Here is an 18125-nt window from a genome sequence, read left to right as displayed (position 1 = left end):
GCAACCAACACCTATTGGACCACGTGGTACAAAGTTTCGCTTCAACTCCGCCAGTGTTGCTGCGCACATGTGGTTCCACTTTGAACAGACGAGAACTTTAGTTTTTCTGTGAGCATCAGGCTGGAACTGTAGAGGATATGATTTTTAAAATATGCGGGATGTTCTGCTCCTCTTTTCATAACTGACAGATTACAAAAGAGCCTTTAGTTGGACTGTCATGAAGCTGCATTCACACGCCTCTCTCCACGCGCGTCACATGTCCTGCTGGATTTTTTTAGGGCACACACACACACACACACACACACACCCACACCCAGGCATGCATCAAAGCATTCAATCCAGGTTTGCACCTCGGCATGGTCGCCCCTCACCTGAACCTTTAGGGCATTCTGGGTATTTTAGCGTTTCTAATTGTTTTAGGTCTATAAATAACTTTGTGTTACTGTCGTTTGAAAAGTGCTCTATAAAAAGTTTGATTTCAATTCATCTGCTTCCAACACTGTCATTCTGGTTAGTTTTACTGAGCGTATACGTGAATAATGTCACTACAAATGAATCATTGATGTTGTACACTACAACACAACATGGTCTTCTCTGTCCACCAGGAGGTTCACACACTGGTGCATTTTTATTTACAAATCTCTTCTTGGACTTTTACCTTCCTACATTTGCAGCCTGATCAAGCTGAGGACTGTGGAATCATACGGACTGCGCCCCAATGACCATCTATCGCTCGCCGTTCTATTTGCTCGTACAGAACTGGGGAAAAAGGCTTTTGTCTTTTCTGCCCCCTCCACATGGAACGCTCTACAGAAAAGATGGAAATTAAAAGAACTCATTCCACTGAATATTTTTAAATCCAAGCTGAGATTTGAGGAGAAAGTCCCTTTTAACTGTACCTGTTTTACATGAGTTCTAATTTTTATTTATGTTTTTAATGTTGACATTTTTATGGTAAATGTAATTTATTGTTTCCCCCCTAGCCAGGACTCCCTCGAAAAAGAGATTCTTAATATCCATGGGACAATTCCTGGGTAAATAAAGGTTAAATAAAACTCCAACAGGTACTGTGAAACTCCAACACACCTCACATTATTACATAAATGTCTGGTTCAACTCCCACTTCACTCTTACAGTTCCCAAATAATTATTTAAAACTGCAATTTTGTAGCTGGTTTGCCGTTGACCTTCAAAGGGAACCCTGCTGACCCATTTTGGGGCGTAATATTGGGGACAAAAGATTCAACAGTGAGTTTCAAAATAGCTGACAGCAGATTGTTTTTTTATTAATAAACAATCAAAAAACCACAGGACTTTAAGCATTTATGCAAAGAACCTTGTTCTTGGTGTCATGGGACTTTTAGAGCTTCTTCTGACTCCAGATGCTCCTCGGTTTTTTGAAGGGCACCTCCGCGGCCCCCCTTGGATTCACCGTCAGTCTCAGGGTTCTCCTCTGCAGGCCCACGCCTGGGCCCGGACGGTTCCAGCCCATCCTGGTCAGCACTTGCATTCAGAGATTCCAGCCCCTCGTCCTCTTCATCCTCTACATCCATCTCAAAAACACGAATGTGCCTCACGTTGGAACTCAGCTACCAAGAAGAGAAAGAAACAGGACTTGAAACTGTCCGTAGGTCCTGATTCATTCAATCAGTTAGGAAATATTGGGATTGAATTTACTCCTCTGCAACAGAAGTCATAAATCAATCCCAGAAGTACACTCAGCTACTGTCCATTTCTTTCTTGTACCATCAGAAAAGCTCTGACATGACCACCATTGTGGAGGATTCTATGTCTGATTTGTTAACATATCAAACCCAAAAAGCACATGCTGCTCAGGACCGGGACAGGCAGCAGGCTAAAGGTGAACTCTGAAGTGAAGCAGAGGTTTGACGTACCACGCACGCCACTTTACGGATTCCGTTGACGGCAACAAACTGAGCTTTCATGTTTTCCAGTTCACGCCACTGGGTCCCTGGAAACAGAGTCTGGCATGGGATGGTGCTGCTCTGCTGGTCCAGCCTGAACATACAAACACGTTAAAGTTCAGCACGTTCCATCCCAACACACGTTCCATTCTGTCAGTCCAGTCCCGGTGGGTTTACTGCTTTTTAGTTATACTTTTGTTAGCATTTTATTCAGTGATTCATGCTGTCTACTGAAGCTGATCCGTCTGTCAGAACACGCAGCAAAACACGCTTTACTGCCGTGAAACTTTCAAACCAAATTAAATGCTTGAGACTGTTTCACTGTTTGTCCAATAGGTTAAGAGGATTTTGACCTGAACTACTGGACTGAGTGGCTGTGACATCACCCATAGAAAACACTTCCTCCTGGCTCCAACCAAATGAAGTCAAGCCAGTCGCCGCCATGTTGGAATCAGACAATGTCAGCAAGCAGCGATTGGTCCAAGTCAGTCTGAGTCATCGTTTCTATAGCAACTGCTCTGGCCATTCAGGAGTGTTGGAAGACCACACCCCTACTACTTGAAAGTAGGCTACACAAAATCTGTCAATCAAAACTACGAACGTTGGGGCCAGCAGGCTCCACACACGTTTATTGAGGGGAGGGGTCATATGATGAGGGGGACACGGCTCCCTCACCTGATGTCGGGCTGCCAGCTGAAGTCGGTCCCACAGCTCAGACTGGATGAAAGAGGAAGCTGAGCCAAACCACGCCAGCCGCTCTGCTCTTCACATGCTTGTAATACCACTGTTAAAATGTCATCGTCATAGAAACGAGCATCCAGACAGCTGTAGACATAACCTGGCCTGGAAAAGAAAAGTTATTAGAGCAACTCTTCTAAAGGCAAATGTAAAGAGGACGGCATAGGAAAGGCTCACTGGTCTGCAGCATTGTCATCCTCTGGATCTTCAAGTTGGTGGGTGAGGTTAAACGACACAACACTGAGTGGAGTTTGACTGGAGGGTTTAAAAAAGAAGCTTCATTAGACTGAAATGTCTCAAGAAAGACGTAGCTCCCAGCAGTTCACCTGTTTGAGTGGGTTTCTTTGCGCAGCAGGTAAAACTTGCTGGGTGAAACCTCCGGCATGCAGAACACAACATTATGCATTTTGGCCTTTTTATCGTTCCATCTGTGAAAACACCAAGAAGACAAATGATCATCACTGACTCAATTTGAGGCAAACAAAACTTACGATGTCTGTGTCCCACTTACAAAGATGGGAGTTCGAAGAGCCGGGGTGTGTTTTCTGAGCTACAAAACAGAATGAAACGATGATGGTGGGGATATGTCACATGAAATCATCATTCTGAGAAAGAGTCAAATGTCACCTCTCTGGCACAGTGTACAGGGGCACAAAAGCAGCTTGCTTCACAGATTTCCCAATGACCTCCTGCAAGAGAAACAGACGGGATGATCTCAGATGACGGACAGGAATGAGAGGCAGACCGGGGACGCTTCAAACCCACAGCCGGTTTCTGAAGGCAGTGCTGGATCACGCCCTCCATCATCCTCTTTACAAAGTGCAAAGACTTCTGGGGATATGATGGAAACAGCAACGGGCTCTCTGCAAAAGTCAATCAAAGTGGTAGAAGGTTACAGAACCGACGGAGAAAATGTGTCCCAACAAAGAATTGAAGGACTCCAGAAAAAAGGACTGACCTTTCAGGTGCGAGCTCTCCTCTAAAAACTTCAGCCACTGGTTCCCCTTGGTGTTGGGGGGAGACATGAGGTCTTCATCCTCATCCTTCAGATACTGTAAATGTCCACACAAAGGAACAATCAGCAAGCAAAGTCATTCAATCACTTCCAGCTGATTGGTCCATCACATACCTGACCAACTCGCTCCACGTTGAAGTATTTCCCTTTACGATCAAAGAGCTCCTCGTTCTATTAAAACCATAAAACTCTTCAAAACAATCCCAAAGTTTGAACGGAGCAGCTGCTCTTTCACCGCTTACCTCACTAAAATGCTCCGACAAAAAGTCAGCGACAAACGCTATGTCCTTCTGAGTCATCTGAGGATTTAAGAGCTTTAAGTTGTAAAACGTTTTCAGAAATACGTGAAAACCAAACATCTGTGCTCAAACCGACCTTATTGAGTTCTGGTGGAACGTGTTCGTCACACATTCTCAGCATGGCTGCAGGGAAATCATGTCACATCCATCAGAACATGCAGCTGTTCTTTTATCGTTGATTTAAATGAAATTAGGGAAAGGTTCATTCTCACCCACATACAGCCAGCGAAAAAAGGCTTTGAAGTTTTTCATGCTCTTGTCGATGACCCTAAACAGTGAAACACATAAGATGATGAATCACCAGAGCAGTGCGCACAGAATCCTCTTCATCAGCACCAACTTACTGCAGAAGTTCATTGGCCTTCAGAGAGAAGGAGCCCACAGCTGTGATGGCACCTGAAGACCACCAACCATGTTTACTGATGTGCATGAAGCTCAGCCCATCACAACGTGTCTGAACTCGTACCTTCTATAGCAGCAGAATCTAAGCCCAGGGGCTCAAACTTCTGCCTCCACAGAGACATCCCTCTCACCTCACTGAGATGGTACAGCAGAGCCTCGGAGCCACTGCAGGAGGCAGAAGAGAGGAGCATGAGGAGCATGAGGAGGAGCACTGACCTGAGGACAGAAGGGGGAGCGAACCTCTGCAGGTGACTGATCACCAGCTTCTGGATGCTGGAGTAAGAAGACTCGATAGACTGGCCAAGCTTCTTCAGACCCTAAAGGGTGAAGGAACGGAAAGATTTCAGTCTCAAGTCCTCAGAAGGAGGTGGAGTCTGAACTCACCTCTCCTCACCTTTACAGTCAGCTGGTTCATGAGGAGAGCCTGAAGTTCAGGACTGGAAAGGATGAAAAAACAGTTAAAACAATTCCTTACTCACTGCTACCATCCACAGGACGGTCCAGGCAATACAGTTCAACCATGAAGACAACAAAGGAGGTTTGCTTTCCACCTGGACTGTCCCCACAGCAGGAGCTCCAGAAACTCATCCTGAACCTGAGTGCTCGTGTTCTTTTCCTGGGAACACAGAAGACATGACCCTGAGTATGGTGGCCCTGAGGTCCCAATCACATTAACACAAACGCATGTTAAGACCAGAATGACAGTTAACAAAGCAAAACTAAAAAACATCATCTTTTGGAAATCAAAACAAAATTCAGGAGACTGAAATGTAAACAAAAAGATTCAGAAAAAAGGAGTTTCCATAAGTTAATGTTAAAATTAAAAAAGAACTAGAGAAACCAGAAGAGGCAGGTCCTTTGAGGCATTGCTGATTGGATGATGACATTTGAGTTGTGAAGAAGAGGAAACGCAGAAGAAGGTTTCACCTGAACTGTGGCAAACAGCTGATTAAACAATCAGCAAACGTGTGCAGTGGGCGTGGCCAGAAGCTTAAAGAAATCTCCTCTGATGGAAGAGATCGCCATGACAAAGAACTTCCCGCCAAAAAGGTGAACAAACATCATCATCCAATCAGAGACGTCCCCTGATACCCACCTTATTATTATTTGGTCTGCTTTTTTCATTTACCATGATTTTCTGGTGAGAGATTTGTTGATGTGATTTGCACATCAGGGCCACCGTACTAAGCCAATATGCGCTCAAATGTTTGATTCTTCCTCCAGAGAAAGGCATTTCTTTACCAAACAAACCTGAACAAACTTGGTGAGCCGAAGGTCCATCTGCATGAGGATGTCCTCCCACGCCTCACACATACACGTCAGAGAGAGATGCAGGTACTGCAGCAGCGTGGAGATGAAGGTGAACTTCAGCGCCATCCGGGTGACCTCAGGCAGGCAGTCAGACAGCAGGCCTGTGTCCAGCTGACGGGCAAGGAGGACGCATTAGGAACACAAACAGAGCATAGATACTCAGAGAGAACCAGAGTGGATCACCTCACCTGGATGTAGCAGATCTCTGGGTTATTGTCAGCAGACCTGACCTCTGCGATGACAGACAGAGACCTGAGATCACTGGATAGACACAGATTGCGGCACGTTCCAGTCACCTGCACAGCAGGATAAATCCAAGAAAAACAGTTCAATCTCCAGGCATTTCAGGATTACTACCAATTAAATCTGTAATACAAGTAAAACCCCTCTTTGGTCACTTTTAATTGTTTGTTACAATGTCAAGAAAGCTTTCTTACCCCATCCACAGCTGCTATCTTATACATCCCATAAGCATAAAGCTCCACAAAGCCAGAATCTCCTCCAAGAACAAGAACATTCAGTCTGCAAGGAAAAAAAAAAAAAATCACTCTTACAGTCGTGGAACCATTTTCATTCAATCCTCAAAAACTGTCACCTTGTTTTTTTACCTGGCATCTCCCAAGAGATTGAGTATTTCATCTGACTTCTCTTCACTGTGACAGAGGGAAGAACACTCAGGAAAAATTCAAACGCTTCCAAACATTCATCATGAATGGTGTCTCACCTGAAGATCTTTGAAGTTGTGCTGTAGCTGTGGAGGAAAAACAATGACTGCATGGAGATTGCCAGTAGATGAGATTTGAAGCAATGCACGTCTTCATGGCTTTACCTTTTTGGAAGGGTTGGGATTTTTGGGAGAAAAAGTTTGGATTCATCCTCTGAGCTGTAGAAAGAGCTGAGGGAGCTGGAAGGTAGAGAACGATAACTTAATATGATTCCTGTCTGTTTGGTTAAAGCATGGATATCCCTTGAGCCTCTCTTCACCTGCTCTCATCCACGACCTCCATCCAGTGCATGCAGGTGACGGCGCTCTGCACTGGGAACACGTGAAGGATTTCTGCCTTCTCAACCCCACAAAGGACGATCTGCTTTGTGTCTCCGAGACTGAAGGCCAGTGCTGGAGATCAAATGGATGAGCAGAGTATAAAATCCTCACATTCAAGTTGAAATATGTCGAGTCCACCCTTACTTTTGCCATCTGGTCTCCAGGCAAGCGCCGTGATCTCTTTCCCGGTGCGTTCAGTAGGTGGTAAACTCCAAACCCGCTGGAAACTTGCTAAGCGATGCAGCAGCAGCTATGAAAATCAAAACATTCAACTTTGGATAAAAAACCAGCATAAAGAGTAAGAGGGTTTTCAGGAGCTGAAGCTCACCTCTCCAGCCGTGTTGGCCAAAGCGATCAGATCCCTCTTTGGAGACCAGGCCATACACAGAACAGGGTTTGGAAGCTGCTTCTCCCCTACCTGCCGGAAGGCTGGCATGATGCAGCCCGCAGGTGGAGCGGCCCACAGGTGGAGCGGCCCACAGGTGAAAGGAACGCAGGTGGAGCGGCCCGCAGGTGGAGCGGCCCGCAGGTGGAGCGGCCCGCAGGTGGAGCGGCCCACAGGTGAAGTGGATGTAGGTGGAGCGGCCCGCAGGTGGAGCGGCGCCGACAATGACTGGACGATGCTCTTCTGGGACAGTTCCACCTTTTAAAAATCTCAATGGTTGGTATTCTGAATCTGTCCAGCTGACATGACCTGCAGAACATGACTCCATTATTCATTCAGCCTGTTCTTGTTCTTCATTTCCTGTATATTTGATCAGATGGAACATACAGCAGGTGGCTTTTCAGATGAAACACGACACCTCTTAGATTTACATACCTCTGTCATATTAAAAAGCAAATAGCCCAAACCAACAAAACAAGTCAGGAAAATAATAACAATTAATGCAAACAATATAATCAATCCACTAACTGTGTTTTTTTTTTGTATCATTCATTTTTATTTCAAAAATGTTACGTCCATTTTTTAACCGTTTCTACTATAAATCAAACGAAAGAAAGAAAAGATTTTTCAGCCAACATCAATACAGGAAATCATAACCCTTTAATCTAAAACCAAATAATAAAAATAAAGCTTTTAAGTCGATTCTTCGCTGAGAAACTCACTTGTTCAGATGAGATGTGACGCTTCCAGCTGTTAGCCGTTCAGCGGATAAACACGACTCTGTTTGTTTCAGTCCTTTACCGTCTTAGAATGACAACACAGAAATAATCCACATTAAAGATACTCTTTTGACGGTTGATCCAGAGTCTGGCGGTAGATTTTCCTGAAGTCGTTTATGCAGCTACTGAGACGCCGCCATACTTTTCTCTCGACCAATCACTACGCAGCAACGGCAGCCGAGAGGAGACAAAGTTCTTAGAAGACAAAACCGCTCCTTGAAAACTAGCAACAGTTTAATCGATGGAGCCCGATGGTCAGGGTTATGTCATGGAATTCCTTAGCAAATATTAGCCTATTTCAGTTTACTACAAGTATACTTAGTAGTGATGGATGAGGATGAGTGTATTGACATATTACCCAGACTGTGTCGACTCTGTATTGACGGTGTTGTTTCCTCTAGTGACCGCTGACATAATAATCAAATCATTGCGGTAAATAAGTAAGTAAAATAAGATTTAGATGAAAAAAGCAGTTAAAGCCCCACTTAAACAAAATATGTATTTTATATTAATTTTATTTTATGGAATTATAGCATGTTTTGTAGCACATTTCTCCTGAAAAAAATCTCATGTTTCTCATGATAGAGGACATAGAAAAATAACATTAAAACTGCATTTTTGAGTATTTCTTTATTCAACATATGGTGAATTAGGAGCAGACAAAAACTGCCATTTTAAAATTTTGTAGTTATTATAGAGACTACAGACAGCAAGTGACCAGCTCCCAGCTCTGCTCCATTCTGATGCAGACCAACAGATCCATGAACGTCTGTGTTTTCCTGCTCTGAGCTGGAATCTGGATCAGAACTGGACGGAGGGACAGATCTAATATTGATCACCAGTTTTGTTGCACCGCTAATGTTAGGTTGGGGTTGTGAGGAGCTGTACGTTAACAGGAGAGAGCATAAATAAAGGCATGATGGAGCTCGTTCACAACTACCGCTCTGCAGAAACTATGTCCTAAAAATCCTAATTAAAAGACCACTGGGAACGATCAGAAAATACATCAGATGATGATTGAAGTGGGACTTTAAATCAACACCAGGCTGTAAAATAGCATAAACCTTGTTTGTGTAAATGCTAAAATGATTTGGTATGTTAAATAATCCAAAATCTCTAATAATAAGTTGTTAATCTATGTCATCCTATATCATTGTTTTACTTTGGTGTTCAGTCATACACAACAACGGACTCAAATTGGATTCATTCGTACATTTTAAATAAGGAACAACAGTTTTTGTGGTGTTTTTGTTCCAAGGTGATTTGTCTTAGTAGAACGTATGAAGGTGCAATAAGATCCAGGATCTCCTTGAATCCCTCATCTTCAACAGTGATGAGTGGCTGAAAGTCTTTGATGATCATCTTCATCACGGCCTCATCAACTGCTTGTTGGGAGCTGCAAGCCAAAAGGAAATCTTTAGTTTAAAGCTTGTTAAAGAACTATCACAACTTTGCAGAGTCACACAAAGCCCTTTGTGTGTAACAAACTAATTTTGAAAATGTAACATTTTTTACCAAAGAAAATGGGGGCTTGGATTCACCAAATTTGAAAAGATATTATTGGGCATCTCAGCTCAGCTCAATAATATCTTGGATAACTCAAGACAAAACTTGCCTGTGGTTCGATATGGAACAAAGTGAAAATCTACAGCTAGAAACAGCCCCATTTTTAAGTCAAGATACTTGGGGACTGAACAAAATTAACAACCCAGGGGTTAAAAATACTTTGAAATCATGGTCGCAAGTCAGAAAATATCTCAAGCTCCCACTTTCAATATCCAGAGCAGTAAGAAACTCCCACAACAATGACTTTGCTCCTTGCAAACTAGATGACGGGTTTAAAAAATGGGAACAAATTCTCATATTGGCAATAAAGGGAGTTATAAAAATAAATTAATTTCACACACATATGAAAAACACAAGAACAAATGGATAATAGATATTAAAACAAAATTGGAGTTAAATGAATACCATCATTTCTGATGAAGACCGGAGTTCGACCACAGAATTACAAACAAGAGACCCCTTTTGTTACTTCAAAATTTGACAATACTTCAAGTTTGTGTTGGAGGGGTTGTGGATGGGTGGGGGATCATACACGTGTTCCGGGACTGTCCCAAGCTAGGAGGATATTGGCAAAACATCCAAAAGGAAATAAAAAATGCTGGAGCATAGACCTGCCCTTACATTCTTGGTAACCTTCCATTGTGAAAATTCAGAAAAAGATTCTTCTTTTGGTTGCTAAAAATGAAAACCATGTCTTGGCTCAAACCTGAACCCCCTACCAGAGCGCAATTGAAACACAGAGTTACAAATATTTATTTAATGGAATATATCACCGCCAAACTGAACTTAAAAACAGAAGACTTCCTGGAACATTGGTCACCAGTAAACTCTTACGCTATCTCAATGAATGTGATCTGGAATTACAAGATTAATGCACAGACCTGGTAAACAACTACAGCTGTGGAAAAATACAATTATAAAGCCCAAATGAACCCTTCTGTGATGTCGACGAACATTTGACTGTACTGTTTGTTCATGAAGTCTAATCTTTGTGAGTTATTCACGTGAGGATTTGCATATCCTTCATTGCCATGTGGAACTCTGTGAAGCCTCAGCATTGATGAAGCGTCTTCTTGATGTAAGACAGTTCTGTGGAGTTGATGCTTCACTTAGGCCTACATGAAAATAAAGTTCATTTACTCTGAAAACAATTCCAACTTCTTACAGAGAAGAATAGACTCACATTTCATTCAAAAACTAAAAGTAAACAAATGCCTAAAGAAGAAAAACATTTATCTCATTTGCAGTCAGAAGATCAAAACGATTCCAGACTGGGGCAAAATTATACTGGGGTTTTTGGTATCAATCCAATATAAAATTATTACAGGGCTTGTGTCGCAGATACCAACACTACTTTCTTGAATTGTTGCATTATAGACTAATTTCGGAAATGCACATTGTTTTGGTCAATTAAATGTATAATAAAACACAGGACAGAGACTTTTGGCAAAAAAAAAAAGTTAATTAACTAATTGCAACAATCTAAACTGAACATACACTAAATTTAGAACGTTTATAGTATTAGTATATAGTATAGTAAAAAATAAGAAAAGAGTCACTAATGCAAACATTTAAAAGAAGCAGAAATGTAACAAAAATGTAACGATAACTGCATCACAAACATATATTTAACAAAAATAAAGAAAAGTTATAAAATATCAAAGTCTTAGTGAAAAGAAGTAAACGAAAGCAACACTGTAAGAAATATAAAAATATAAACAACAAAAACTCCTGCCATTGGTGCAACTCTGTGTGACTAATGACTCTTCGATGAAACAGGAAAGGGTTGACCAGCAGTGAGAGGAGGAGGAGCTTTACACAGACAGACGATGCTAGTTTCCTAAACAAATTGGGGAGCTATTCACTGAAATTGGACTGATTTTTGCCCAATCTGGCAACATTGCAGACAGACGCTGCGCTTTCATGAACTCTGTTAGGAAATTCTAGCTCTTTGCTGAACATATTGAAGAAAAACTGAGATGAAAGTATTGATCTCATCACGCTAGTATCGATTCTTTACATCGATACTATCGATACTCAGATCGATACTCCAACCCCTAGAGTGCAGTGTGCACGAGTTGGCGGGTGTAGAATAATCCAATGATTTACAATAATTGTCTTTCTTGCCTTAATAAAGCATTATAGTATTGGCGGTACTTTTAAAGAGTGTTTTGTCTAAAAGTCCCGGTACTAGGTTGTGATTACGGCACTGAGCAGCTTTAAGCGCCGTTCAAAGCTGGTGAGGAGTTTATCGGTGATGCCGATGCCTGGAGTGGAGGCGGCGCCGGAGAGTCTTCAGGACGGCCACGTTTGAAGGAAGGAGTGGTGGTTCTTGTCTTTCCCAAAACACAGATATTCTACAGCATACCTCACCCTTCAGAAAAGGGTCTTAACTGAATGGTCACTTGTTAGGTGATGTGTGTTTGAGAGGGGAAATTCCTGGTGAGTTTATCAGAAGCACTCAACTGTAATCAGAAGATTGATGAAGGACCAGAATAGCTTAGTGAGAACATAACATGATAGTGGTCTGGAAATAGATGAAGTGAGCCTCCACGGTCCTCAACAATCTACCTCTTCAACCTGCTGTTTTGTCCTCCCTCTTACTGGTCTTTGGATGTCCGAATGTGCTGATCAGAGAACACAAAAGCTTGACGTTCTAGTTCAGTGTGAGCCACACTAAAGTTGACCAAAGGGAGCAGAAAGGAAGTTAGAGGTCCTGGGTTTGGGGGTCATCCCAGCTGGCTTTTCCTAATGAGGCAAAATGGGACCTCAGCAGAACGAACAGCCATCACCAGAGTTGATAAAAAGGACAGAAATCCTCACTTCACATGCTGACAACACAACAAAGGTGTGGTGTTGGGAAAATCACAATCCTGCTTGCTGTGTTTAATTAACAGAACATTAATTGTGAGTAAAAATGTGACCAGCACCTTCTGTTCCACAGGAACACCTCAACACTCTCTCCAAATGATTCTGCCACTAGTCTGGCAGTGCAACCCGAGCCAGGTGCCAAATATAGCCCCACACGGCGAGCGGTCAGGGACCGGCACAGATGGAACAGCAGGCCCTGCAGAGGCGCTACGCAGTTGGACTCTGAACCTTAGAGGTCCTGCTGACGCCTGATTAACAGAGTTTGTCTTCTTCTCACCAGAACAAAGACAAACCTGGAACCGGTGAGAACGTGTGGACGGACCGGCCCATGAAGGTAGGTTTCCTCCCCGTCTCTGCTTTATGTTCTGTGATGGAGATGATAACTCTTACAATGATCTCATTTTAGTGAGCCTACAGCTTTAGAGTTATCCCCAATCTCTTCCTCAATTCTCTTTCTATATATTTATTTGAGTTTGAGAGACACACTTCTGTTTTTGTTGATATTGTAATGATGTAAATATAGAGGATCTCAAAGTGGAACAGTGTGTCAGTTTTTTCCTCAGTTGCAACCCAACATTTGCTGCACATAGTCGTCACTTGCAGCAGAGGATTTCTGTTTTTTTCTGGGTTATTCTAGTAGATGTTTGAGTCCACTCCTGAATGTTTGAAGGTAGAACGCCTCTGCTGCTCCGGGCGGGTGAGGCGCTGCTGTGAAACATAGCCCTGGGAATTAAAAATAACAACAGCTGGTCTTCAGGACGCCATGAGGCGCCGAGTGTCACACTTCATCCTACTTACATCTGCAGCAACACTTTCAAATGTATTTCTGGGTTAAAATGCCACTCTGAAGAGTTCTAACTGTGCAGTTATAAATGTTTAAACTGTGATCCGTGTTTTTTTTTTACGTGAAAAGAGAAGATATCTGATGTTTAGATCAAATAAAAAAAACCTGAAGCATCGCTGAAAGAAAACGAAACTGTTGTAGTGTCTACAGCATCACTGAGCCACAACAGACTATTAGAAATACAGGCAGAATAATAGAATATTAAAAACATTTTTTACTAGTAGGATTGATTTAATAAGTAACCATGTGAAAACTCTTCATCATTCATTCATTCATCTTCTACCGTTTATTCCCTTCGGGGTCACGGGGCTGCTGGAGCCTATCCCAGCCACTTGTGGGCAAAGGCAGAGAACTCCCGGGACAGGTGGCCAGTCTGTCACAGGGTGTGAAAACTGAGAGTACTTATTCAGGGTTTTGCAACAGCTTTGATTAAATATATTGTTTTATGTGTTTTATTTCTAATGTCCATTTTGCTGTTTGATGACAGCAAATGGCCAAATTAGTTTGGGGAGATGATGATTTTATTTTTCCAAACATCAGCATTCTTTGCAAATCTGGTTTTATTGGTTCTTTATCACATCATTTTTTTGGAAGATTTGTTTTTCGTTTATCATGTTTCTTTTTGTCCGGTTAATTTTTCTTTGGCTTATTGCACCCAAAAAGATTATTTAGAATGTAGTAATTCTATCTCAGTAAAGTATACCTGCTATGTTACAGTGTCCTGTGTCAAGTGTGATCAGTTAACTTAGCAAGAAATTAGACAAATATAGGACAACATAGATGCCCTCTGAGATGTCTGTACTTTATTTGGATACACTCTGTAAATATCATAACTGCAATATAGTTTTAAAGATGGACTTTAATTTAGAGATGAAACATCTCCAGTATCAGCTGTGGGTTTTTAAACACAAAATGTCTTCACTGATGACAAAAACAGATTATCTGAGCGATGACTGACATTTTTTATCTTTGATTCTGATGTGGCCAGCAGTTTAGTGTTCAAGCAAACAGCATAAAATGTCTGCCATTGTCACTCTGACCTCCATGAGTTGTGCGACCCCACACACACACACACACACACCCACACACACACACACACACACACACTTGCATCCAGAGACCCCTGCTCTGACTCATCCTGCTGCCATGAACATTGTGAAGACTTTATTAATACTGAGTCTGTCAGAGATCTGGAGTGAGCTCACGTCAGCACTGATTGTAAGCACACTGAGCTGGTCTGGTAATAGTGTCATGTGTGTTTCAGGATGCAGGACGGGAGTCGGAACAAGTCACTCCCCACCTCCAAGCTGCTCAGAGAACCTTCAGCAGGCAGGGCTTTGGAAGGCAATGGAGGGATGTTTTCTGAGGCTTCTTCTGATGGAGAACTCTGCATGGACTCAGGGACAGAGCTGAATTGTGGAGATGGAGACTTTGCAGATCTTAATGCTTTCTTGAGTGCAGATGAGATTAATCGTAGCCTTGACCTGGCCCTGGAGGCCTTCAGTAATGTGTGTGAACCTGAAGATCCAGGTCCATCTTGTCTTCCAGAGCAGGAGCAGGCCCTCCAGTCAGCCTCTTCCCTTCCTCTTTCTCAGCAAATCCTTGAAAACGTCAGTCTAAGCCCAAACCTGCAGCACCAGACCAAAGCTATTTGCCCTGAAGATTATACACCAGTTCCCCTTTCCTCCAGCCAGAGCGCCTGCTTCAGTAAGCCTGAACTCTTGTCTGGTCAGGCTCAGTCCTCTGTTGAAAAACCTGTCTGCCACAAACCCACCAAGCCTGTGTACAAGCAGGACAAACCCAGGCTGGTCCATGGAGGTCTGGAGCTGAGCGACAGAGCTGCTTCAGCCTCAGAATTCTGCAGCCGAGCTGCCACTTTCATCGAGGAGCTGTCCTCCATCTTCAAAGGTTCTGCTCATTTGGAGCAGCAGGTTGAAGAGGAGTCGTCCTCCCCTGACAGCGGCTATCTGTCTCCAAGAAACCAACAGGGCTCAGCCTGCGTTCCCTCGCTGCCTCCCGGCCAGAGAGACGAGGCGCAGAGCAGCCAGAGCGAGGTGAGCCCCCATTCAGGAGGCCCTGCAGTAGATGCAGCCTCTGATGGAGACCAACACTCTGCAGCTTCTGCAACCTTTGGACCTTTGTCACCTCCTCAGTTCTTCCAAAAGTTGAAGAGTCAGGAAGTAGCAGAAGGAAGTCCCATCCATCTGGAATGCAGAGTTGGAGGAAACCCCCTACCGCTGGTCAGGTACGTTTCATCTGTTTAAATACACCCCAATGATTAGCTGTTGACGTTCTAAAAAGGACTGTTTTATAGAACCTAGGGGTGTAACAATTTCTTTGAACGACTATTTGATTGATATCAAAACTTGGGGTTGAAGATCCGATTCATTATCAGTATTGGTTCATTTTTGCATGATTTTATCCAATTCTCTGACATAAATGGATCCAGATCCTCTTCATCCAAAACTTCCAGCAGTGAGACTCAGACAGAAATTCCTGCTACTGAACAGTTTTCCAGATTCTTGGATTTCTTCCAGATCATCAAGTATAAATGAAATCTGTGTCCAAACCAACAAGTAAACTAGAATGAATGTCAAATCCATTCACATGTTAGTTTCCACTGTTGTTTTTCCACATCCAAAGAATCCAAAGAGAACATTCTTAGAATATTCTAGACACTGGATGGTCACATGACTTTATTCAAAGTCTGTCCACACATTGGACTGGAATGATGGATGATCAGTTTTAATGACATCACATGTGTGTTGCGTCTGTCTTTTTCATCATAGAAAAATCACCAACAGAGTCGCACGTGTCAGACTAAAACTCCACAGGAACGTTTAGCATCTTTAGCTGCTGATCTGCTCATCCTCTGAAAACTCTGAGTTTAGTGGAATATGGTGACGTTTGTTTTAGAATGAAGGAAGAAAGCTGTAAAGGCGGACCTTTTTTGGTTTGCATCTTTCTTTATTTGCTTGGAGGCGTTTTTGATAACTTAGTGGTGATGTTCATCATGAGTTTCTGCTCACTGATTTTAATACAAATGACATGACGCACGTCTCTGTACAGTGGCCCTGAAGTGCAAATCACATCGATGCAAAAACGAATTAAAGATCACAATAGGGATTAAAAAAGAATAACAAATATAAAACCAACTTGACATTTTAGAAATCAAAACACAATTCCAAATGATGGACAAACGTCATCATCCAATCCCGTCCCACGGTACCTACATTTGCTGGTTTCCTGTTGTGTTTGATTGTTTCAACATTTCTTTTTGATTTCTGGAAATTACTTTGGTTTTTGGCAACGTTTCCCTTTTAATTTTGTTTCAATTTTTGTACTTTGTTTTGATTTCTAAGATATAATATTTTATTATTATCTGTATTACTTTATCAGTTGTGATCTTGAACAATTTTTTGTGTTGGTGGAATTTGCACTTCAGAGCCACCATAGATGGTCAGTACATTTCTGTGGAATGTCATGACCCCCCCCCGTCTGAGCTGATGGGAAGCAGACAGTCCCATCACAGATGAAGTGAGGCTGGGGGGGTGAGTGTCCTGGCTTGGCAGCTGTGGATGAACCGTGTCCATCCCCGTGTCCTCTGGTACCAGGCGCAGTGGAAATGCTGTCTGATTGCTGCAGGGCTGAAGTGCTGTTGGCTCTGGGACGATAGCAGCCCATGGCCTTTTTACTTTCACCAGTTCATCAACAAACTAAAAATAACCGGCTCTCCTGTTTCTGGATGGGTCCGTCACTTTCCTCGCTGTTTCACTGAAGACATGGAGCTGACTGGACGATCTTGCTGCTGATGTCTCTGTTCTTTCATTACTTACCTCAGGAAATGAAAACTTGCAATCCGAAACTTCAGGATGTTCCTCATCAGCCTCTGTGTACTTTTCTTTAATCTGTGATGAATCATTGCATCTTTAAAGGCGTGTTTCTTGTTTGTTCTTTGTTGTTGTTGCTCCCTCTGCCCCAGCTTGTCTGCTAGCTTTTAAGAGCCTGCCATCATTCTGAATGACTGCTCCCTGTTTAGTCTGTTTCCATGACGCTTCAAGCTTTTTTCTGGCTTTGAGGCCTTTTGTTCAGGCAGCAGAGACAAGTCTGAAGCTCATGATGTTAATCCCCCCCAGCAGGCTGTGAGGGGCCTCTCTTCAGGTTGTATAAATAGTCTTCAGGCCCGCAGGAGCCATGCAGAAGCATGCGGGCAATCCAATGCCAAGGCGTTTTCAGTCGCAGCTCCACATCTTCCCTCACCTCCTCATGGAGCAGGAAGGTGGAAACAGGAGAACCTGTGCGAATGAGAGGACAGGTGTGGGGGAGAAATGCCCCATTCCACACCTTCAGGGGTTGTTTTCTAATCAGATCAGCAGATCCAGACACTAAAATGCTCCTGTCCAATGTTTTGGGTCGGAAACCACCGGGTGAACACTAGATGGCAGCATGTTGTTCGTGATGCAGACATGAAGGTGCACCTTCAAGAAGTCAAGTCAAATGGAGTCTCAGTTAAAGGAGATTAGTGTCCAAAGGAGGAAAAAACAACACATGAAAAGATCGCTTAAAAGCTTTTGAGTTGTTCAATCATTACTGCTGAAGGTTTATGGCTGTCCTTCATGAATCAAAACATCCAGTTTGCTATTATTCCCACTGAAGACTTTATATAACATTGTGTGGTACACAACAAACATGTAAACGATGAGCAAAAACAGGAACAAAAGAAAACTTTGAACGCAAAAATGCAGAGTAAAATAAAAAAAATAGACTTCAAGCCGAATAAAAGATTAAAAAAAATAAACTATTACTAAAACAATTTAAAAAGCAGAATCAAGAAAACCCTTGAAACTTAGATGTTTTCTCAGATTTTAGTTTGATGAAAGGGTTATTAAATCTCAAAAACTCTGTTTGGAACCATGTTTCTACAAGCATTTACAGAGGCTGATTT

General features: G+C 42.7%; 2 protein-coding genes across 9 annotated transcripts in view; one reads left to right on the top strand and one right to left on the bottom strand.

Moving 5' to 3' along the window:
* Nucleotides 1–1253: 1253 nt before the first annotated feature.
* On the bottom strand, nt 1254–7233 carry anapc4 (anaphase promoting complex subunit 4). The gene is made up of 27 exons (XM_011472880.3): nt 7064–7233; nt 6880–6985; nt 6675–6807; nt 6520–6594; nt 6415–6441; nt 6299–6343; nt 6128–6212; nt 5879–5986; nt 5631–5801; nt 4931–4995; nt 4774–4816; nt 4620–4696; nt 4444–4544; nt 4322–4373; nt 4190–4245; nt 4054–4100; nt 3921–3977; nt 3793–3849; nt 3622–3715; nt 3429–3526; nt 3291–3352; nt 3175–3213; nt 2990–3091; nt 2841–2918; nt 2601–2768; nt 1896–2019; nt 1254–1589 (listed from the first exon to the last, which is right to left on the bottom strand). Exons 1-27 carry the CDS (start codon nt 7169–7171, stop codon nt 1350–1352), a joined length of 2418 nt encoding a protein of 805 aa, XP_011471182.1. The 5' UTR covers nt 7172–7233; the 3' UTR covers nt 1254–1349.
* A 4903-nt stretch (nt 7234–12136) lies between these two features.
* palld (palladin, cytoskeletal associated protein) overlaps nt 12137–18125 on the top strand; it is a 69599-nt gene continuing 63610 nt past the window's right edge. The window contains exons 1-4 of one of the 8 annotated variants that reach the window (XM_023953892.1): nt 12138–12313; nt 12410–12670; nt 14445–15234; nt 15334–15425. In XM_023953892.1, coding sequence (XP_023809660.1) covers nt 14446–15234; nt 15334–15425 — 881 coding nt within the window. In that variant the 5' untranslated portion in view covers nt 12138–12313; nt 12410–12670; nt 14445. Of the gene's footprint in view, nt 12314–12409; nt 12671–14444; nt 15426–18125 lie in introns of all 8 variants that reach the window. The other 7 variants (XM_023953895.1, XM_023953893.1, XM_023953890.1 and 4 more) reach the window with 7 other exon arrangements.

Source organism: Oryzias latipes, chromosome 4 (genome assembly GCF_002234675.1).
Source record: "Oryzias latipes chromosome 4, ASM223467v1".
NCBI lineage: Eukaryota > Metazoa > Chordata > Actinopteri > Beloniformes > Adrianichthyidae > Oryzias > Oryzias latipes.
Note: the sequence above shows the minus strand (reverse complement) of the source record. Positions and strands in the feature narration are given on the sequence as shown.

Excerpts from the sequence above, each read along its gene's own strand:
- anapc4 (XM_011472880.3), bottom strand. The coding sequence starts at position 7,171 with ATGCCAGCCTTCCGGCAGGTAGGGGAGAAGCAGCTTCCAAACCCTGTT. Across the intron at positions 6,595-6,674 it reads GAGGTCGTGGATGAGAGCAG|CTCCCTCAGCTCTTTCTACA; the intron begins GTGAAGAGAGGC and ends TCTACCTTCCAG. Across the intron at positions 3,527-3,621 it reads GGAGAGCTCGCACCTGAAAG|AGAGCCCGTTGCTGTTTCCA; the intron begins GTCAGTCCTTTT and ends TGACTTTTGCAG.